This window comes from Anser cygnoides, chromosome 5 (assembly GCF_040182565.1).
Source record: "Anser cygnoides isolate HZ-2024a breed goose chromosome 5, Taihu_goose_T2T_genome, whole genome shotgun sequence".
Taxonomy (NCBI): Eukaryota; Metazoa; Chordata; class Aves; order Anseriformes; family Anatidae; genus Anser; species Anser cygnoides.
The window spans coordinates 62,883,737-62,904,859 of NC_089877.1; the positions used below are offsets into that span (position 1 = coordinate 62,883,737).

Genomic DNA, 21,123 nt, shown 5'->3' on the forward strand with positions numbered 1-21,123 from the left:
CCAATCCCAATCCCAATCCCAATCCCGACCCCGCGGCGGGGCGCGGCGGGCCGAGGCCGGCCGGCTCATCGCAGGGGCAGCGCCTGACGTAGCGGCGGCGCCAGCCAATGGCAGCGGCGCGGGCGGTATAAAGCGGGCGGCCGAGGCGGCGGCCGCCGAACGCTGAGGCAGCGGCGGGCGGGCGGGAGCGCGTGTGGGGGGCGCCGCGTGAGGGGACGGTGCCGAGCCCCCCGAGCCCCGGGGGGGGTGCCGAGCCCCGCCGCAGCGCTCTGCCCGCACCGCTCGGGGCCCGATCCGTCCCCCCATGGCGGCGGCACGGAGCTACAACGGGTACCCGCGGCAGGACGGGCCGCCCTCCCCGCCGCTGGGCGCCGACAAGCCGCGCGTCCCCCTGCCCGGCGGCGGCGGCGGCAGCGAGGGCTGGCGGGGGGAGCGGCCCCGCAGCGAGGAGGACAACGAGCTGAGCCTGCCCGGCCTGGCGGCAGCCTACACCTCCATCCTGCGCTCCCTGGGCGAGGACCCGCAGCGGCAGGGGCTGCTGAAGACGCCCTGGAGGGCGGCCACCGCCATGCAGTTCTTCACCAAGGGCTACCAGGAGACCATCTCCGGTAGGCGCCGTCCCCCGGGGGTGGAAGGGGAGAGGGTGGGTTTTTTTTTGGGGGGGGATTTGCACTCTTTTGGGGTCAGCTTTGGGCCGGCAGCCTCTCGCTTGGCACCCGCAGGTGCTCCCAGGTGATTTTTGGGGGTGAGATGCAAAGAGACAAGGGTCAGGCAGGGTCCTGGTGGGGGGTGCTCAGCAGGGACCCACCCTAGGGGAAATCCTGCCTTGTAGTCTTCGTTTTCACGTTGCTGTTCTCCTTTTACCCTTTCCAGTAAGGACTGCACCCAGCCCGAACTGTAATAAAAGCTTTGGGAAACCAGGGAATTCCCCCTGCTGCTTCCCCTTATGGCAAAAGGCAAGTTCCTGGTGCTGGCACGGGGCTGAGCGCGGGTCAGGAAGGTGCTGAGCATCCCGAGAGCGGTGCTGCTGCTGTACGAGCCTGCCCCAGAAGCACTGAATGAAAGGGCTGAGCTGCTAACCCATCCCTCTTCTGCGTGCGCTGTGCTTCAGCTCAGAGGCTGGCTTTCCCGTTTACTTTCTCTTTCACTTCTCAAAATTGCTGCCTTCTCCGAAACCTGATTGCATGTAACTTCCAGCATTGACTTACTCACGGCTAGCGTTATTTCTGTGCCAACGTCATGCCCTAGCTCCCCCCAGGAACAGCACTTCTGCCTCGACCTTTGTTTTTCTTTTACGGCCAAACCTGGTTCTCAGGCTCGTGTCTGGAGATCAGCTCGGGGCTGTGCTGTCCCTCATCCCCCTCTTGTTTAGCCTTGCTGCACGGGGTGTTTGAGACGAAGCTTTGTCGGGGTCTCACAGGGTGATCCTCTGTCTACTGGGGAAAAAGTTCCTGCGCTTGGGGACTGCACTTGTTGCTTTTTCGCAGTAAAACACAGGAGGTGTCATAGTCGGGAGGTTTTTTGGTGATAATCTCTGAATGCGAATTACTGTGCTGAGAGTTTGCTGCCTATCCAAAGTCCTCTCTTAACCCTGCCGTAGGTCTCATGTACAGGGAAAGTTAAACCAAACTGATTTCTTGATTTTCCAATAGCTTCTTCCTTCTGCTCCAGTGGGTACTTTGGGACCATGATTAATCTGTCCCAGTCTCTCATGCATTTCCTTGAGCAGAGTAGTTTTGGACGGTCCCCTCCCCTGACTGCTCGTTATGGGGGAGCTGTGTTATACTGGAGAATAGGAAGTGTTAGTGTCACTGCTAGGTGTTGTACTCCTGCACTGCTTTTTTTGTTCCTTTCCTAGGAAATCAAAGGAAGCTGTGGTGCTAGCATCCCTTCCTGTGTCAGATGGGCGACCCTTTTACTTGTCAGCTACTCGTCTCCTTACACAATGCTCAGCTTCCAGTCTTCCTGCTCTTATTAGTCTAATGGGGAGGGAAAATGAGCTGTAGTTGAAGGACAAACTAGGAAATCTTTGGGAATGGTGGTGGTTGTGGGGCTGCAGCTCCTGCTGCTTGTCTTAGCTGCAGCATCTGGGTGTGCTGTCACTTGGTTGTACTCGTACAGCTGGCTGCCTAGCCAGGCTGTGAAATGGACCAGGAGCTGGATTGTAAAAGGAGGAAAGAGGGGAAAAAATGTCTTTTCTCTGCTTCATTTTGCAGCTTATTTTGTTCCCTCGCACGGAACTACCTGGCTATGCATATGCTAAAACAGTGGTTTGTGGGATATTGAGGTGTGGGTTCAAGTCTCTTCCCCAGCAGGGAGAAGATAAGATGTGAAAAAGAGACTTACTGCTAAAAAATTTCTGAAATTAATACAAAATTTCTGAAATAAAAGCTCTGTGGTAGCAATTACACAAATGAAGGGCTAGAAGCAAGGTATGCTGCAACAGGTATGTGGCCCCTGTATATGCAGCTGAGCTCCCAGCCTGTGCAAGTGTGTGAACGGGGCTTGGCTCTGCAGCCAGGAGAGTGGCAACGACAACCAGATGAAGGAACAGTGCTGGTACAGCTGCAGGCTTTACAGTCAGCCTCCTGAGTCTGTCTGCTTGGGTGTCTACCCTGGGTAGGAAGGGGAAAAAGCAACTCACTTCTGATGGCATCTTAATTTATTGCATCACTTTTGTGTTTCTGTGTGGAAAATGTATTCCGGAGTTTTGAAATCTCTTGAAGGCTGGACAGCGTGAAGCTGAACGTATGCCAAAAAAGATCTGCAGTGTTCGGTGAGCTTGGCTGCAAGCTTTGCTTGTGGGAGGTAAGAAGATAGAGGTGATGTGGTTGGTCCCAAAACTAAGCTACGTGACTGCCTCGAAGGCTGCCTGCTGCTCTTAGAGGTTTGTCATGCATGGTGTCTTGTTCTTGCTTGTCACTGAAGGTTTTTGAGTGCAGTCAGGGTGCCTGAAGCTTCAGGTAAGGTGAGGGATGATGGCCTCACCTGCCCTGCAGCAATCTGTCCTGTGGTGGCCTTGGAGGTGGAGAACTAATGGTACGTGTAGGGAATTCGATATAAGGAACCCGGAGTGCTTTGGGAAGCTGCTGAGCTAGTGCGTGGTCTGCACAGAAGTCAGCAAACAGGTATTGGTTTTCTTTCTGAGTATTAATTTATTCTTAAGAACAAAACTCCATTTTTTTCGTTAGGGTGTGTCTGAGAACATCAATGCATTTGGGGTATGCATAAATATGCTGGGTATCTGGTCTCCCTTCCTGGGTGTTGTCACTCTGCTTCGGTGACAGCTGGTCACATCTGTATTTTTATATTTCCCTTAACTTAAACTAGTGTTGTAGGGAAGATGACATCTGAGTTCTGTCCCCTCTCTCCACTGGGATTTCTGTGAGCAGCAGAGAACCAGATTCTGCCTTCCAGCTTCCTCTGTGTTGCTTCCTAGCTTGGTGTTGACAGCGCAGAGTAAGTGTTCCTGCTTTACCTTTATTCGTCTTTGCTATCTGTGTTCTGCAGCTGGCCAGTGTTGTATTTCAGAGCCGTTAGCAGAGTTTACTTGCTAAATATCTAAATCATTCTCTTACTGTTCTTTCTAGATGCTTTCTCCTATTAATCCTGGCTTTACAAAAGGCCTCTGCCCTTAGCTCTTTCCTTGACAGAATGCATTCAAATGTATTGATCTCATTGCCCAGAGGAGCTGTGGATGCCTCATCCCTGGAGGTGATCAAGACCAGGTTAGACGAGGCCCTGGACGACCTGATTTAGTTGGAGACATCCCTGCCCTTGCCAGGGGGTTGGATCTGGGTTGTCTTTAAGGTCCCTTCCAACCCCAGCCCTTCTGTGATTCTCATTCTATAGTACTAACCATCAGACTTTCTTTGGAGGTGTGAGAACGCCTTTAGGGGTTTAAAGTAAAATCCATCCTGGAGAGCTGATCTAAAAATGCCGGCAGTTCACACTGGGGCACGTGTAGATTAGCAATCACTACAGGATGCCAGAAGTTTTACTCTTCAATTTCATGCGGTGCTTCTGCATCAGGATTCAAGAACATCTCTTCTTTTCCTGAGCCAGGGTCAAATTTATCAGCTTCCTACTTCTGGGAGTAAACTGTAATAAAACAGTAACCTGTTCTCTTGGGTAACAAAGGTAGTCGACTGTTACTAGCAGGTTGCCTTGAACACTCTTACAGCTCTCAGGCAATTGCCGGCCACACGAAGATGAAGCCTTGGGAGATCTGTCCCTCCTTCAGTGAAGTCTTCGTGTCACACCTGGAGGTGCAGTCTGTGAGACTCTAAATGTGCGTACAAATGCAGTGAGTGAATTTGTGCAAATAAAAGGCTGAGGACTGTGCCAGCTTGTAACCTGAAGCTGAAGGCTTCGTATTCGATCTTGCTAAATGGAAAGTTCCAAAACCAGTGAAAGTCAAGGATGCTAGTATCATAAACTAAACTCCAAGGGAGTTGGTTCTGATTGTGCAATCCTGTAGGAGACAGGCACAAAGCTGAGCAAGCTTCCCGTGACTGCAGAAGGAAGTGAACTTGTTCTCGTCATACCTAAGTCCTTGAAGCAGAATGACACAAGCATTAAATGGTGGTTGTTACAGGAATAAAAGCTGAAAGACCACACTGGTCTCTATGCTAGCTTCCAAGCAAGCTGGCAGGTTCAGCTGTCCTTTAACACGTTTAATAGGGAAATGACAATTAGAAATACTAGAGGATAACTTTGCTTTCTGAACCTGTGCAGTTTGAAATTGTTTTATTTGCCTTAAAGCTAACTGATGCTCCTATGCAGCTTCTTGTTTTAAAGCAAACAACACCTGAAGCCCAACACCAGTAGGTTAACACCTGCTGCAATGTGTGTGTCCCTTCCTCTCAGTAGTTTGTGCTCTCCTGTGGTGGAGGGTGAATAAATGCAACCCTAATACTTTTCTTCACCTTTCTTCCCTGTGTGGTTTTATTTTCATAGGCGCAGCAATGGAATAAGCTTACAAGTTTTCTAAGCCTACTCAGTTTGCTGTGGGTGAGAGGTGCTAAGCATCCCTACGTAAAAATAGACAGGCAGCTCCTTAAACAAACAAGGCTGTTTGATCAGCAGCGCTGCCCTTTGCTGAGAGCTGGTGAGTTGCTGCTTTCGTTTCTGTTCGCGGAAGCAAGATGCTGCTCTTCTCTCGCTTCATATAGGTGTGACAGTCTAACATGTAGCTTGAATATCATATTGGTAGCATGGCCGTGGCTTGTTTCTTCAAATTGGCGGGTGGGAGAGACGGGATTGTTCATGGTAAGTTTCTTGGGGGTTTCTTTCCTCTACCCTGACCCCTTGTGTGGGTGAAGCCTGCCGTGAACTTACCAGGATGATCTCCCTGACCGTTAATATTCAAGCAACGCCAAACTTGATAAGCTTGTTTGGGTTTTGTCAAGGGTTTATTAAATATCTCAACCTCTTGGATTGTACACTGTTAAAGACGTCTGATCTTTTCACGTTGCTTTTTCAAGGCACTTCTTTGTCTTCTCTGATTTTTCATTTGTTTTGATTACAGAAAGAAGCGTGGATGGGAACTTTTGTCACCTTCTGTGACGGTGAGATAGTGAAGTAGTTATTGAAATCCTGATGCATTTTAATGAGCATCTCCATAACCCTGCTTTCCCGTGTATTGATAAATCTGTTGGCGAAGGACAACTCCTAGAACCTAATCTGAGTTTCATCTGGGAGTCCGCAATAACTGATCTCTTAGGAATAGACTTAAATCTCACTGCAACATGGAAAGTGTCTTAAAGTAAATGAATCAGTAAAGATGATGGCCAAAATTAGTTGAATATCAATGCTGCATTTCCTCTATTTGCTTCTACAAAATGAGATGTAAAAGAGCTGGACCAGATGTATGACTTCTGGTAGCTGAAGAATTAAGTTTTGCTGCAGAAAATAATCTTCCTTTCTGGTGTGGGTTGTCTATTTCCAGCCCTCCGGTGTGGCAGTGATGAAATCTGAGCTATTAGTCATCAACTTGTAACTTCTGTCTGGTGTTCCTTCCTTCCTGGTAGGAAGGTACACGATGGTAAGGAAGCCACGTGGTGCTAATGCCTCCTTAATTTTTCTCTGCAGCTTTTGAACTCTATTGCCTGTTCAGAGTCAGCCTGCAGCTTAGGCTGTGCCTCTTTCTAGAGTGCTTCAAGGCTTCCTGAAGCAAGTGCTAATTCTGTTGTGAATTGGCACACCCAGACCATCCCCTTTCTTAGCAACCTGAAGCCATTAACTTTCTGCAGGACTATAAACTCTGTATGAATATTTGTTGCCTGGGTTTCCTCCCTGTATGTGTAATAAATTCCGGTAACTTTCTGGTGCAGAAAGGCTGCAATAATTCTTGTATTGCTTGTCTGGAAATTTTTTTCCAACTACAGTTCTGTAGGATCAACACAAGTAAATGCAAAGTTTCAGTTTTGACTCTGTCTTATTATTTATCAACAACTGAGAGCTTTTCTAGCAGTTTTCTTCCAGATTTAGTTCTGATCCTGTAGTCTTCTGGCTTCCCTGTCACACATTCAGCTGTTAGTTCAGGTCTCCTGCTCTGTTACATCTCTCCTTGGATGAACAGGAACTTCTTCCCAAGCAAGCCAGCCAATGGTATCTGGTATATCACTTGGAAATATAAAACATAGCACCCTACCAGCTACTAGGAGGAAAATTAACTCTGTCCTAGCTGAAACCAGGACAGCCATGTACCTCAGCTGATTTTTTTTCCACCTCAGCAAGCAGTTGGTCTGGTCTCTGGCTCACCACACTGCAGTTGTGGAGCACCATTCTGCTCGCTGCCTGCTCCTAGGTCACGCCGGGTGTTGGTGCAGGTTGCTTTGTGCTCCTGGCAGAGCAGAAGGAGCCTGACCTCTGCCTGTAGTTTGGTTTTCCCTTATGTCACTGCCAGGATGGGTGAGCTTAGGGGACCGTATCAGTGAATGTGAGACTGCCTCCGTCCTGTTGACAGTGAACAACCCTCGATCTGCCTCTTTTCTAGAGAGAAACAGCTCATCGTGAGAACAACCTACGAGCATCTCAGTCTTTTTTTGTCTCAGAGTCAGAAGCAGACACCAGGTGCCGTGAAGCTGAAGCAGCGCTGCTCTGCGGAGCGCTGTCATCCCTCATTCCCTTCACCTCCCGAGCCAGCTGCGGGGTGGGCTCTCTTTGGTTGCCAGAGGTGCTTCTGCTTTCCTGTGTCACATTAAAGCCATGCAAATAGTTTCTATAGCAACAGGTCTTTTCGCTTAGCTCTGACGCAAAATCCCGAAAGGTCTTTCTCGTTCTGTCTTCATCCAATTCTGATTCCTGCTTTTATCGACTCTTTTTGAAGATAAAGGGGGAAAACTGATTCCGGTCTGTTTCAGGAGTTAACTTGCAGCAGAAGCGGCTGTTTAGTTTTTAACAGCCCGCTGAAGTTTCTGCAACAGGACTTGAGCTCCGGGCTGAAAGAAACCTCAGCTGGAATAATCTAGAGATCATCCCCAAGTAAACATTTTGTTTGTTCTTGCTCCCTTCCAGCCACGTGTTTTTACCCAGATCTTAGCATTTCCTTAACATGGTGTGTCTAGGCTTAAGCAGCAAGCTCCCTGGGGTGGTAGGGAATGCAAGCAGTGTCATTTGCGGGCTCCTTTAGCTTATAGGCAGGGCTTGGTGGCAGCACTCGAGCCCAGCTGTGTTTAATACAAGCAGGGCGAGGGGAGGCATTGCTCAGAGGTCGAGAGGCTCTGAATGGTGCAAGCAGAGGGGATGCGAGTCCTGTCCTCTTACTGCTGCGGAGGATTACCTAGGCGGTACTAGGAGGGAGTAAAAGGGTTGCTTCACCTGAGGGGAGGAAGTTTTCCTTTTTGCCTTAAGGAAAGGTAGCCTGCTGAGGAGGAGCGCGTCTGAGCTGCAGGTGCCTTGCTTAAGTATTACTGGATTGGTTTCCTGCTTCCAGCCCTCCTCCTCTCTAAAATCCCAGTTCGCTCTGCACTTTTGCTTTGAAGAACCTGGAGCCCCAGGCAGAAGGGATGGGATGGATGAAGTCTGCATTAGAAGGCAGGTGGGTGTTTTAGGGCTGGAAGGTGCAGCCAGCAGCGCTGCCGCATTGCACAGCGTGAACTGGGACGGGGCTGGGGAGGGAGAACTCGACACGTAGGTCCTGGCCTCAGCGGCAAGGAAAAGTCCAGGGTTAGAGCAAATGTTTCTGGGGGCTCCAAATGAGGAAGCTGAGAGGAAACTGAAATCCAGCTGCTGAAGTACGTGCTGTGGCCTAGATAGAATGAAAGAACAGGTGAAGAGGTACAAATTTGTCCCCAGCTTTGCTTCTGCACTGCTTAATCCGAGGCCCTGTTTCCCCTTCTGCCCTGTGAGCTCTGTTATATTCTCTGGAACATGTGCTGCAGGCTCCGGGCTAAGCTTGTTGAGGCCTTGTTTGATGCTGCTGCAAATTGAATGACTACAAGAAATAAAAGACCAAGTTAGATAAAATGGCATTGCCTCTCTGCACAAAGCGTTTGAGTCTTTGCCAACAAGTCTCTCCCGGGTAATTACTGAAGGCAAGTGCTGCAGCGGGACCTAGCACGGTGTCTTGTCACAGCTACTTCTGCCTCGCTCTTCTGTTGACAATGCAAGGCTTGGATTTGAAAGGGTTTTGTGTTGGGGTGGGGATGAGGGTAAATACAGGCACAGGCTTCGTACTCTGCTTATTTTTCAGGAGGAGAGGCTTGTGAGGTGTGAGCAGGAGGGACTCGAGCAGGATAGGGGTGACTGGAGCTCTGTTCTAACACCATAAGTCATGTAGTCAGGTATTGGCCTTCTGTCCAAGTCCTTATTTTGTCTTTGTCTCCCTGTATTGCCTGGCAGTTGTGAGGGGGTATTGGAGGGCTCCTTTCTTCCTTTATGGGTTCTGGCCCACCTTCCCAAGCAATAACTGCTGCTGACTGTTAAAATCAGCACAGCTTGCTGTGGGCACAACTGCAGACATTTTGCAGCTGAGGAGGTATCCTCCTCCTAGCTGCTACTTGCTACTAATATTCCAAAAATCTGGGGTGCAAAATTGTTAAGATGTGCATAAATAGGAAGTGTGAAATACCCCACAGCTCTGTGGTTCTGTTCTTGACAAAGATCTAATTGCTTACATGCCTCTAAAACCTCTTTTGAGAGGAGACATTACCCAAACTGCTAGGGCTTGGCTGTAGCCTAAGAGGATATGCAAGCAGGATGGGTGGCCTTTGTGTTCCTGTTTAATTGCTTCAGCCATGGGAGGGATGCATTTTGTTCCTGAAGTTGCTTGTGGGATACTTCACGGGTCTCAACCTTTTCCCCAGCCCTATAATAGGGCTGCCAGCTGTCTCCATAATATAACATGTTTCTTCAGCACCCTGGTAATAGATAGTGGTTCCTTGATGAAGTCTGTAGGGATCCGTTCATATATTTATATTTTATAGATGAGTGTGTATATGCACATGTATAAATGTATGTATATGTGTGAGGTTCTTCCACGTTGAAATACCTTCTGCTGAGGTTTTGACCTTATGCTGCCATGCGTTCCTGTGGCTTGCAACAAGAACGTGGCCACTTCTGATTCTTCTGAGCAGTTTGCTCCACGAGTGTGCTGATGTAATCCCGTACCTAGCATCGGGCTCTGATATGCTGCTGGCAGTGCTGGTGTGAGCCAAGCTGGTGGTCTAATAACAGCAGCGGTCACTCTAGGGACAGTTCTCGGGTCTGTTTGGATTTTGTTTTAATAGTGCGGGGCATAGTGGCAGGCTTTGTGAAACCCCTGTTTGCCTTTCTGCTCTGGAAATGGCACACCTGCAGAGTGCTGCGTGAAGGAGCTGAGAACCCAGATTGCTGCTCTGTCTCCCTTTTGTCCTGCTCTGTTCCAAATTCTGTCTTTCTAGCTGAATTCATACTAATACAACTGCATGGTGCTTCCCACGTAATCAGAAATCTCTCCAGCAGTGTTTGGTGCAAGCTGGACCCTAAAACTTGAAGGACAAAATCATGTGCCTTTACAGCGTTGTTTCCTGGCCCCTTTCATGCCCTCTGTCCCTGTTCTCTGACCTGATCGAAAACCTTCTGGGGTTCAGCCTCGTTGTTTTGCAGGTTGCCAGCCCTTCTCAGGAAAGGACGTGCGTTGCAGGCAGAACATCTTGCGCACAGTTTCCAGGGTTACCTGTGTAGTGCTGATAGCAAGCAGGAAATTAAAACGCTCCATGATGATGATACGTTATCGGCAACAGATGGTAGCCATTAGGTGTACGTACACGTCGGGGGAAGGCATCAAGGCAAGGAGAGCAGACACAACTATTAGATTTGTATAATCATCACTGCAGGTGCTGAGCTGCACTCTGGATGAAGCCGGGCAGTCCCTGAGCACCCCATCTGGCCATGGTGTATCTGACTCTGGTTCCTGGCAGTAACTCCAAGCAGTCTGTGTGGCTTCAAGCTAACTTCCTAGCAGAGTTTCACGTGCCGATATCAGCCCTTCTGCCCAGCTAGTTCTCTCTTGCTGTTTTCTCTCTCCATATCATCTCTTCTTTACAGCTGTTCTCTCTCGTCCTTCAAAAGGCTCCCTCTCTTACCTTGAGGCTCTTCTGCTTTTAAGTTCTCCAAATGTGGTCCAGCTTGCTCTAGCTTTTTGTGGAGACCACAGTAATCTGCTGTAACCTGCATCAGGATTGCCTCGGGACTCGTCAGGGGACTGCTAAATACGGAAAATCAACTAAGGGTCTGTTTTGCTGAGCTCTGGGACTAGCAGAGTCCCGTGCTATATGCTCCTTTTCTTACTGAGCTGTCTCTTCCTCTTATCTTTATGGGTTTTTCCACATTAATTCTGTTAAGTCTGAGACACGGGATTCAGATGGGATATACTTCTGCGTGCCTGTTTCAGTGTGAGACAGCAAATGTCTCCCTGATCTGTGGCTACAGATCTCTGTATGCCTAAGCAGCTGCTTGTTGGTCTGCTTCAGGGTAAAATGCTTCCAGGGCACAGAGCTTCCTGGAAGAGGGTGATGCTGATGTTGAAGTGTTTGAAGAAACCACTGTGGTGGCTAGCTATTACGAACTATTATTTAAATAAAACATTATAGGCTGAGTTCTGGCGTAACGCATGGTTAGTCTGATATAGCACTGTGGTTGTATGCACACCAAAGCATGCTTGTGGTGTTACTCCTTACTTCCCTTGTCTTAACCCTGAAATCCGTAGCTCTGAGAAGAGCTATGGACTTGCCACAAGCTTTGTCAGAACTGTCTGGAAGAGCCTTCCATGCTTGTGCATATAACTTTAATGCAAATGTTTAATTTCAGATGTTCTGAACGACGCCATCTTTGATGAAGACCACGATGAGATGGTAATTGTGAAGGACATAGACATGTTCTCATTGTGTGAGCATCACCTCGTTCCATTTGTTGGAAAGGTAACTCTTCCTTACAAAGCAAACATGGGGAATACATGATGAAAGACCTAAAGTACATGTAAAAGACTTTGTAGCTAAAACTACAAAGCTTTTAAAGCTGCAAGTATTTACTGCTTATGGCTATGATTCTAGAAGTTAATCTCCAGAGAATACAAATAAGTAAGAACTCCTTAATGTGAGTTTTATTTGGATTTAAAGCTCCTAAAATATAATGCTCAACCTTTCCTGGTCTAAGTAATCTAATGGTTTCTGACATTTCATATCAAAGCTCTTCTTCGTGAAGCAGCAGCAAGCCTTGAGGGCAGACATCTTGATATTAAACCGGCTCACCCTGCACGCTGTCTCTGTCACGGATTTAGCTGCTGGCTCATAGCTATCTAGTGCGCATTCATCTCGGGAGCCCCTGCGAACAGAGCAAAATTCAGACTAGCAGCCCTGTTTTAATGTGGCTAGCAGGAGACTGCATAGGTTGGGACTCCTGTGAAAGGGGCTGGTGTTTCAGATGGTGTTGAAATTGTGGTGCCAATAGCTTAATTCTTCCCCTGCCATCCCCAACAACAAATGACACAACAAAAGCAACAAAGCTTCAGTTAACATGTGTAAATCTGAAGAGTTCAAAATTGGTAGTCACTTCTGCAAGCCTTAGCCTCTTCATTCTCATATCAGCAGAGACGGATGGAGCTTAGTCTAATCCATATGTTCTACTATTAAGTACTCACAAGGCAGAGTAGCAGGTGCTTTTGTTTTCTGTAAAATTTTATCAGTGCCACATATGTTCCAAGTAAACTGTCTCCCAAGAAATAAAATACCCGAACAGAAACCAGCTGCTTCTTTTGTTGAGTCAACTCAACTTCATCTACTTTTTCTCAATGTTGGTTTTATACCAGTGAACAAGGTAACTTCTTTTTCTGTGGAAGCTTTCTGTTTCACCTTTTATTCTCAATTACACATGCTGTGTGTATTCTCTTCGTTACTTCTGTGGCAATATATGCATTCTTTTTATGTCTAGCTGTTTAGCCTGTGTGGTTTGGAGAAATCTGCAAACACTGAATTGGTCCTGCTTCATATAATGGTCTGCTAAATGACTTGGTATGCCTGTAAATATTCTCAGACTAACCATTCTCCTATTGGGCACATCAAACAGGCTGCAAATACTGAGCAGTAGGTCTTGTGTTTGCAGTTCTATCTTGAATAAAATCAAGGTTTTTCACAGAAAAAAATAAGGGCAACAAGATTCAACACTTATTATGTCTCTTAATTTATCTAAAATGTTTCATGTCTTTTCAGGTGTCAGTGGGTTGATTACCCAACAGCAGTGATAGGAATGAGCAAGTTAGCCAGGTAATTAGGTGCACTGTGGTACCTTTAACTGCAGGTACAGCAATACAGGATTCTGAGATGGGGCCTCTAGGCAAAGCACTAAGACAGAATCCTATACTGATACTCCCCTACTGTATCTTGGCTAATTTTTCAAGTCTCTGGTACAGTGACATAAAATGCTGGTTTATAATCTGTTACAATTGTAAACCCACTTGATTTCAGTAGCCCATGTTGCTTTCTAAATAACAGTAAGCTAAATGCTTTTCCCTTGCCTGTCAGATCTGAGCATTTTCCTGATCTGTAACTTATTTCAGACTAGTACAGTTACATGTTTTTTTATGAATGTTTGGTAAATCCATATTCAAGCAGAGTAGAAGTCAACTTATTCATACAGCGATCTATGGTATTACCAATAGCACATGAGGTGGCATTAAAAATAATAAAAAAATCAGTACGTGCCACCTGATTTTGATGGCAAAGTACTTGTCATCAGAAAATTTACCTGAAGTACAGTCCGTCTCCTTCCCTTCTCCTGAATCTGCTTTAGGTCTTGAAAGAAAAGTGTGTTTATTTAAGATGAACAGTTCTGTGCTGAGTAATAAAGCCTTCTTTTTGTACCCAAGTGTAATAGTGTTCTGGGGCATTCCTGAGACTTGGAACATAAGCCTTGACTCTTGAAGAGTTGTGATTTTTTTTTTTCTCCCCCCTTAACCTATTCTGCACACGGACACTGACCTCACCAGGCATTTACAGTCTTGGTTAGCTCCACAATTTTTCAGGCTTGCATGGTGGCATGTTCCTCCCACATGCTAAGACTTCTGGACTGTTCCAGAGTTAGTTCTGGGGCAGGTGTGCATCTCATTCTCTGTGCATGAGTTTCATGTGCGTTTTAAAGCCTGGTTTTGGTTCTGCTAATGGCTCGTTCTCCTCTGTCTAGGTACATATTGGCTATCTTCCTAACAAACAAGTACTTGGCCTCAGCAAGCTTGCTAGGTAAGTGTTAATGTAATGAAAGTGATGCTAATTTGTAAAAAGGATTCCAAGCTGTGCTAACTGTGTTAATCTTTCTAATCTGGCCCCCCTCTAAAGCTCAACACACTTTGTCTCCTGGATTTGGATTTAGACCAATCCTCAGCATCATGTTTTTTGTGTGGAGAGGACAGACAAGTATTAGAGCTCTGTTAATTCACATTACAGTTGACTGTAGTGGAGCCATAAACTTCTATGCATTCATCCAAAGCGCTGCTGTCTAAAGGGACTACAGAAGGAAGAACAAGTGGGGAATCTTGGTCATGTTTTAAGGCAGGCTGCCAAAACCAGCAGGGATCTCTAGCTGTTACTTCTTTGTTTGTAAATTTACTGATAAGAACAAAAATCCCAAACTGTAAATGAACACGTCTGGATAGCAATTGAATCTAAATCTGTTAGCTGACTTCAGATAAATTTGACATTTCTTTCTTTTACTCGAGGCCTGCTGAGAAAGCTATGGGGTAGATTCTATAGATAAGGCTCAGCCTTACAAACAGAGTAAGATACACTTGAGAAATCCATTTGTTATGTAAAATAGCTTTTTACTCAGCAAGTGCCCTTAGATCAGTTGTTGCACTGAATCGTGTTATAAAGTGATAATCCCTAGCTCTGGTGAGGAAGGGGATGGTAGATCCCTTAAATAGATGGATGATTGGGCAGCAGAGTGGAAGGGTGTCTTTCAACAAATGAATCTTGAAAAAAGCTGTCTGTAGTTCAGAAAGACCACATAGGACTTACACTTTCCCTGACACATCTGTTAATCTTTCTGTAGTTCCAATAAAGCTAATGAGAATTAGCCTTGTAAATCTGCATGCCTGCTGGGTTTTCTTAGTGGTTAAGAAATGTGCAGGATATGACACCAGCGTGCTTTGAAATCAGTCAGCTCTGTTTGCACAGCAGTGAATTTGGTTTGGAAGCAGAAGGGCCCAGGTCGCATCTTTGTTAATGTAACGTCATGGCAGGGAGACCATCTTCTAGCAGTGCTTACAGGAATGGAATGTGCTCTGATTAAAAGTCTGAAGCAGTTAAACACTTAATTTTTTCGTAAACGTTTACTGTGACTGCAGTCAACTGTCTCCTGACACTGTAGGATGAGATTTGAGCTGTCAGCACTGCAGCTGCTGGGTGGAAGATTGCCTTTTGTAGCTGCTTACGGTTAGGAGCATCCTGATGTGTGGCAGTTCAGGGCTCGTGTTGTGTGTTGGCTGGTACTTGTGTGGCTGCAACTTTATAAGTGGTGAGGTTTTTTTTTAAGGATTTTTTTTAAGCTGGGTTTCTGAAGGTGGCCATTGTTCCTAAAGAGATTGTGCCTTCGTTTCTGAAGGGCTTTAGGATCACAGCTGAAATACACATCAGTTGATTTGTGCTTGCTCTGGTCTGCAATTACCTCTCAATTGCTGGCTTAGAAAGGAACTCAAAACTGTCTTGAATGCTTCTTAATGCAACTGGCAACATGGGGCTAAAAGTGTACAATTTTCCCACTATTTATTCTCAGTATAGAAGTATGCTTGGATATGTGCAAGGCTTCCTGCATTGTGCTTTAAAGGTTAAATCTTGCCTCTCTTTTCAGGCTAGGGTAGAACTCCCATACGCTACAATAACGAAAAGATTAGATTCTTGTATAACAAAATGTTCTCAGTCTGTGCTTGCTTTTGAGTGCTTACCATGAAGAGATTGGTAGGCCAAATAGTGCTTCTCTTTCTTGCCCTATATAATGCAACTAGTGTTCGAACAAAGATTTGTGAGGCTGTTGGTACTGTGCGCCTAATCTTTCGTAATAGGATTAGTCTAATGTGGTGTGTTTCTGGAGTTGTGATGACCTGTATTCGGTAAACAAACACTTTTCCTTGGAGTTTAAGCTCAGGCTTGAAAATACTAATGCTGTTTTTACACAAGCACGCTTATGGGACTTCTAATATATAACAATCTAAAAAAAAAACCTCAGCATCAACTTTTTCCTATCCATATATTTAATCTAAATATTGTATTGCTTTGTTTAAAATAACTAACACAACCATTTGATTTCTGGAGGGGAGTTTCTGCATATAATTCTCTCTCCAAAACAGCAGGCAAGTCTCATTGTCAGAAATGTTTCTTGTAGCTAATGCCTCAGGCTGCCAGCCAGCATCTGTTTTTTGTCTAGTCTGACCAGATGGGTATTGAAGCTTTCTATAGCAACTTTTTAGCATGGCCACTTGATGTGTAATTAAGCATTTGAGGTCTGCACGAATAACCCACTGAGTTACAGAGCGGCTATAGGACTTTTTCTTAAACGTGTGAATTTTGGTACTGCGGTGACAGATGATCAAACCATCACTTGAGTTGCTCCACAAATGCCTTGAATTTGAAGTCACCTTAGAGAAGAGCACTAAGGTGATCCTTTGCACTGAAATGTGAAGGCTGGTGTGATCTGTGGGTGGAGAGTATCTTTTGCATAAAAACAATCATTTCTCATTGTTAAATCTGTGGTTAAATGCAAGAATCTAGAACACTTCTTGCTTTAGTAGCCTTCTGGGAATCTCAGTATCTGAACTGTCCTTAAAACAACATTTGGTTTAAATTGAACTGAGATCAGATTACCTTCTTCTGCTTCAAGGATTAGCTTTCAGGGAGTCTTTGGGTATGGATTCCCTTGCAAGTGTGTGATCCAGGTGGGTGATGGTACAAAAGTAACAGCCAAGCAGAAGAAGCTCTAAAGAGGAGTGACAGGGTTGCCCCTCAAATAGCCCCCTAAAATAGCTTGTGAGGTGGCAGATACGGGGTACCTGTCACTAAAAACAGTGATGTGGTAAGGGAAGCCCTTGAGCCATGCCAACCATCACCTGGACTTCCAGGAAGGTTGTGGATCAATATAATAATCTCGTTTGATAGTGCAAAGTAATTGTGAAGATCAGGCCACGGTCATATAAGAATAACTAAAATTGTCTTTTTCCTTTCTCTTCTAGGATTGTGGAAATATACAGTAGAAGATTACAAGGTAAACAGCTGAATCTGGATTTTTTTTTTTTTGGTTGCTAGTAGAGTCTTTTGCTAGCTAGCTTAAGGTACCAGTAATTATAGGTGGACTAGAGCTGTACCAATTCTAAAGTGTGTGAAGAAAAAGTGTGTTCTTGAAAATGTGCATCTGATCTGTCATCTTACTTAGCCTTTGCGTTTCCCTTGAGGGGTAAAACGTGCCTATGAAAATGGATGGAAGCAGTAATTGGTTCAGAGGATAAATGTGCTGTAAGATAGAGCTGCCAGGAATAACTAAACTAGCTGGATGCTGCTGGATATGAACTCCTCCACAGATAATTTGAGATGCCTTCAAGAATCCTTGTCTGAGGAGATGAACCGGTAGCTGCCATATTATGGGTTGCCTGTCCCCTGAGAAGCAGAGGAAGCTGCAGGAGTTGCTTCATGCCTTGGGTCAGGCTCAGCCTGCTCTCATTGTCCTGCAGTTAAACTTGGTCTGTTCATGGCAACAGAAGTCCCAGTGACCATTGGGTGTGAGACTGGGGAATAGCTCCAGGAAGTAAAGCTCTGGAGGACAATGGATTCCCTCAATTTGCTCTTTTTACCTCAATTACCTTTCCTCAAAAATAAATTTTGTGTGTAGGGAATGGATAATGTAGCAGTAAAGCTAGTGAATAAATATGTAAAAAAATGAAAAAAAAAAATAGGGGAAAGCAAGAAACTCTAACCACATAATGAGAAATGCAAGACCTATTATAACAAGTCACGGTAATGCAAATTCCTGCAAACATGTGTAATGGAAAACTCCCAGTATAAACAAGCAAATAAAAGGTCTGTTTCAGGATACAAAATATAAGCTAGGGTTTGTTGCTAACAAAACTAATTTGGGAAGACCAGAGCCTGGGCAGGAAGCGGAGGGGACAGGCACACTTGGAAATGAGGATGCAGTATTTTGATGCCATCCTTTTTGTGACGTGCAGATGATGATGATGATGCATTTAAGCTAGTCAGATTTAACAGTGGCTCTGAACTCCCTGCTCTCCTTTCAGTCCAGGAGCGCCTTACCAAACAAATCGCAATAGCCATCACAGAAGCCTTACAGCCCGCTGGAGTTGGAGTGGTTATCGAAGCTACGTAAGTTGCTCTGAGCTGTTCTGCTGTGATGTAGGGGCTGGGTGAGATTCCAGTGGTGCTGCCTTTTGGCTCTCCAGCTGCTGCTGCTGCTGTGTGCCGTGCTTCTTAGAGTGCAGGCAGGTGTGATCTTAGCCTGCTCAGTGAAATGGCCTGGTGGGTTGGAGCTGTTTGAAGTGGGGGCTTGCCTTAAGCAGCATAGAGATGTGAAAAGTGGGAGCGTGGTTAGCTGTCCCAGTTGCACTGGATCCACGTTCTGCCTACAATGCACCCTCTACAGCAGAGCTCGAGTCTAGCACCAGGCATGTTGTTGTGATCCCACTGGAAAAGTGTGATTTTTGCTAGGATCTAAGGAGAGAAGGCAGTGCTCAGGAGCTGAGAACTTTTTTTCCCTAGAGAATAACTGAGATCCACTGGTGATTCTGACAGATCTCCATTCTGGATATGGACATTATTTCCACCGTACTTAACGTGACCCTGTACAAATCATCTGTCTTCATGGGATTGCTTCTTTAGAGTACGTCTGACTTACTGACTTTCCTCTCATTTCTTCTAGGCACATGTGTATGGTAATGCGTGGGGTACAGAAAATGAACAGTAAAACAGTAACCAGCACAATGTTGGGGGTATTCCGGGAAGATCCAAAGACCCGTGAAGAATTCTTGACACTCATCAGGAGCTGAAACTGTTTTTCTCTGAATGCACTCTGGAGATTGTTCTGTCCAGTGTCACTGTCTGTTCTTACTTGTTCCTACATCTCACTCTTAAACTAAATTGTTGTGAATTGTTGTCATAGTCTTTGTTCAGTAAAAGACTTCTGATGGCAAACAAACTGTAATGATGAGGTAGGCTCCTCCTGGATTTCCGATGATGCTGATATCACAGAATTACAGGCTACAAATAGGGTTTTGAAAACACTTTTTCTCCATCTACAGTGCAGAATATACTGCTGTTAGGAGAAAAGCATGGTTTGGGAGTGAAGTGGATATTTATGAAATAGTTACGTTAGTAGAATAAATACGATGCAGCACAGGAAACAATTGAAAGGCTGTGGATCCTTGTAGGACCACTTACATGCTGCAAATACTTTTATCTCTGCTGAAAAGAATGGTCCTGAATTGTCTCTGGCTAATTTTATTACAAGTCTTGCAGTGGCTGTTTCAGTATCTGGATATGTATGTTTTACCTCTCTGAGATGTTACCTCTGGTGGTGTTTTATATTCTTGCTAGTATTAACCCTCCTTTTTTTTGTTGAATTTGTCTGAGGATTTAAAACACACTTTTCCTACCCTCTTAACATGCAGGGAATTACCTTCTAAGTGATTTGGAACATTCTTATCTCTCTGTATTAAGGGTTTTATGCACCTTTTTCTCTGTGCCTCAGAAGGTCTCACCACTTTAACTGTCGGTTTCTTACTATTTTTAAGCAAACTTTAATGGGGTGTGCGGGGAACCCAGAATCTGTCTGCAAAGAGCTATGATATCCAAAGAGTTTTTTAATATTTGTCTTGAGTTTTCCTTCTTGGATTTCCATGAGCTAGACTAAGAAACTAGATCTAGTCTGATCTGAAAATGAAGGTTTTTTTCAAGCATTTCAAGATTTGCATCTCTTCCACATTGGACCAAAGGTGGGCACTGAAATCCTGAACGCAGCACATTGTACTTCTGCCTGTTGGCAGGTCATTCCAGGCCAAGGTAAACTGAGATGACAACTTATTTCATAAGAGCAATTGAGAAAAGCATTTCCATGCCCATGAAAATGAATTAGACCACAATTTTCTGTCTATGTGGCAACCTCTGTATGTGGCAGTATTGGTACAAAAAGTTTCAGTCAGCTGGACTTGGCTGAACTTCTTCTACTTTGTTACAATTTTAATGGGAGTTTTGTAACTCTTAATTGGGAAAACATGATGCACAAATGAAAACCACCCTTCTCAAACTAAGCACAGGAGGCAAAACTTAACAAAGGAAATGTCAGCCAGGGTGTCAGATGCCCACAGCGCAGGTTCCCATAGTCACACTAGCTATGCTGAATATGAATCCAAGATGTTCTCTGTGCTAAACCTAAAAGGCAGTTCCTTGTCTGGCAAGCTGTGTCTTACCAACTTGTATGCATTCCTGCCTGTCACACAACCCTTGCGGGGAAACAATGAAAATCAAGCCAGGTCAAATTTCCATTGAGCCTGAAGAACTTTAAAGAGCACAAATAAGACAGGCTTAAAAAAAAAAAACAAAACAACACAAACACCCCAATTTATTACTGTAACTACCCTCACTTCTTGCCAATAGCCTCCTGTGTTTAATATAGTAGCTTTACCTTGGCCATCTTCACAGGGTTATTGGACAGATGTTTTATAATATTCTCTATCTTGGATTCTGTTAGGTGCTACAGAAGCTTGTCTGCTAGCATGAACAAGCTGTGTGTTGCACACTTATAAAATACACTAACTCTATGGCTTTCATTCTCCTTAAATGATTGAGAGCAGTTATTGCCGCTTTTCAGTTCAGTCTTGGTTTCAAATATTCAGCTGAAAAGCCTTAAGTCCTTCTTGCCTGAAGTTCAGAGTAAAACTCCTTTTTAGCTCAACAGCTGGGAGGTGAGTTTGAGGACCAAAGAGGTGCACACAACTGTTTCCCTCTGCTCGCTTCAGTTGCTTGAAAACTGAGTCTCTGTAAAACACGTTCTTACTCCTGAGGTAGTGAAAAGTTTGTGTTTTAACCACTTATCTCTATTCAGGATAAAGTTCATATTGCACCACCGCTGTTTTTTATTTCCATGTGACCTGTAGTCCTTAAAACATACCTCTCTACTCGTGGCCTTGGATTTTGTTCACATATTTGTTGTAAGACTTGGTGCATTTTTTGGGAACGTTAATATTGGTCAAATACATGAGCTTTAACTACAACTAGTGTGTATATATGTATAGTTCGTACAGCCTACTCTTGTATCACGTTAAGTGTCCGTTGCCTCTAAAACATTAAAGCACAGTATTATCCTTTGGAGTGGTAGCGTCCTTGGTGGCTCTGAAAGGCGATGGCATCGCGCAAGGAAGCGGGTGGGGGAGTTTCTGTGCTTGCAAGTGCTCCAGCCCTGTGATGAGGTGCTCAGCTGCTCTTCTGAAACAGCAGTTGTCCCTGGTTGCTGGCAGGGCACCAAAAAAAAAATAATTCTCCAAGACGGTGCAACTTTTCTTGTTCTCATCTTCAGTGTCATAGGAAGCAGCAGCAAATATCTTGGAGCAAGGAAGGGAGGAAGCAGGGGCTGCTCCCAAGCGTCCTTTTG

At 45.2% G+C, this 21,123-nt stretch overlaps 1 protein-coding gene across 1 annotated transcript; it reads left to right on the top strand.

Annotated features, from left to right (window-relative positions):
- The first annotated feature begins 236 nt into the window (after nucleotides 1–236).
- Nucleotides 237–20,843, top strand: GCH1 (GTP cyclohydrolase 1). Its single transcript, XM_048066252.2, has 6 exons — nucleotides 237–608; nucleotides 11,296–11,405; nucleotides 13,663–13,718; nucleotides 16,700–16,731; nucleotides 17,759–17,843; nucleotides 18,397–20,843. The coding sequence occupies exons 1-6, from the start codon at nucleotides 305–307 to the stop codon at nucleotides 18,521–18,523; spliced, it is 714 nt and encodes a 237-aa protein (XP_047922209.2). The 5' UTR covers nucleotides 237–304; the 3' UTR covers nucleotides 18,524–20,843.
- The last annotated feature ends 280 nt before the right edge of the window (nucleotides 20,844–21,123 follow it).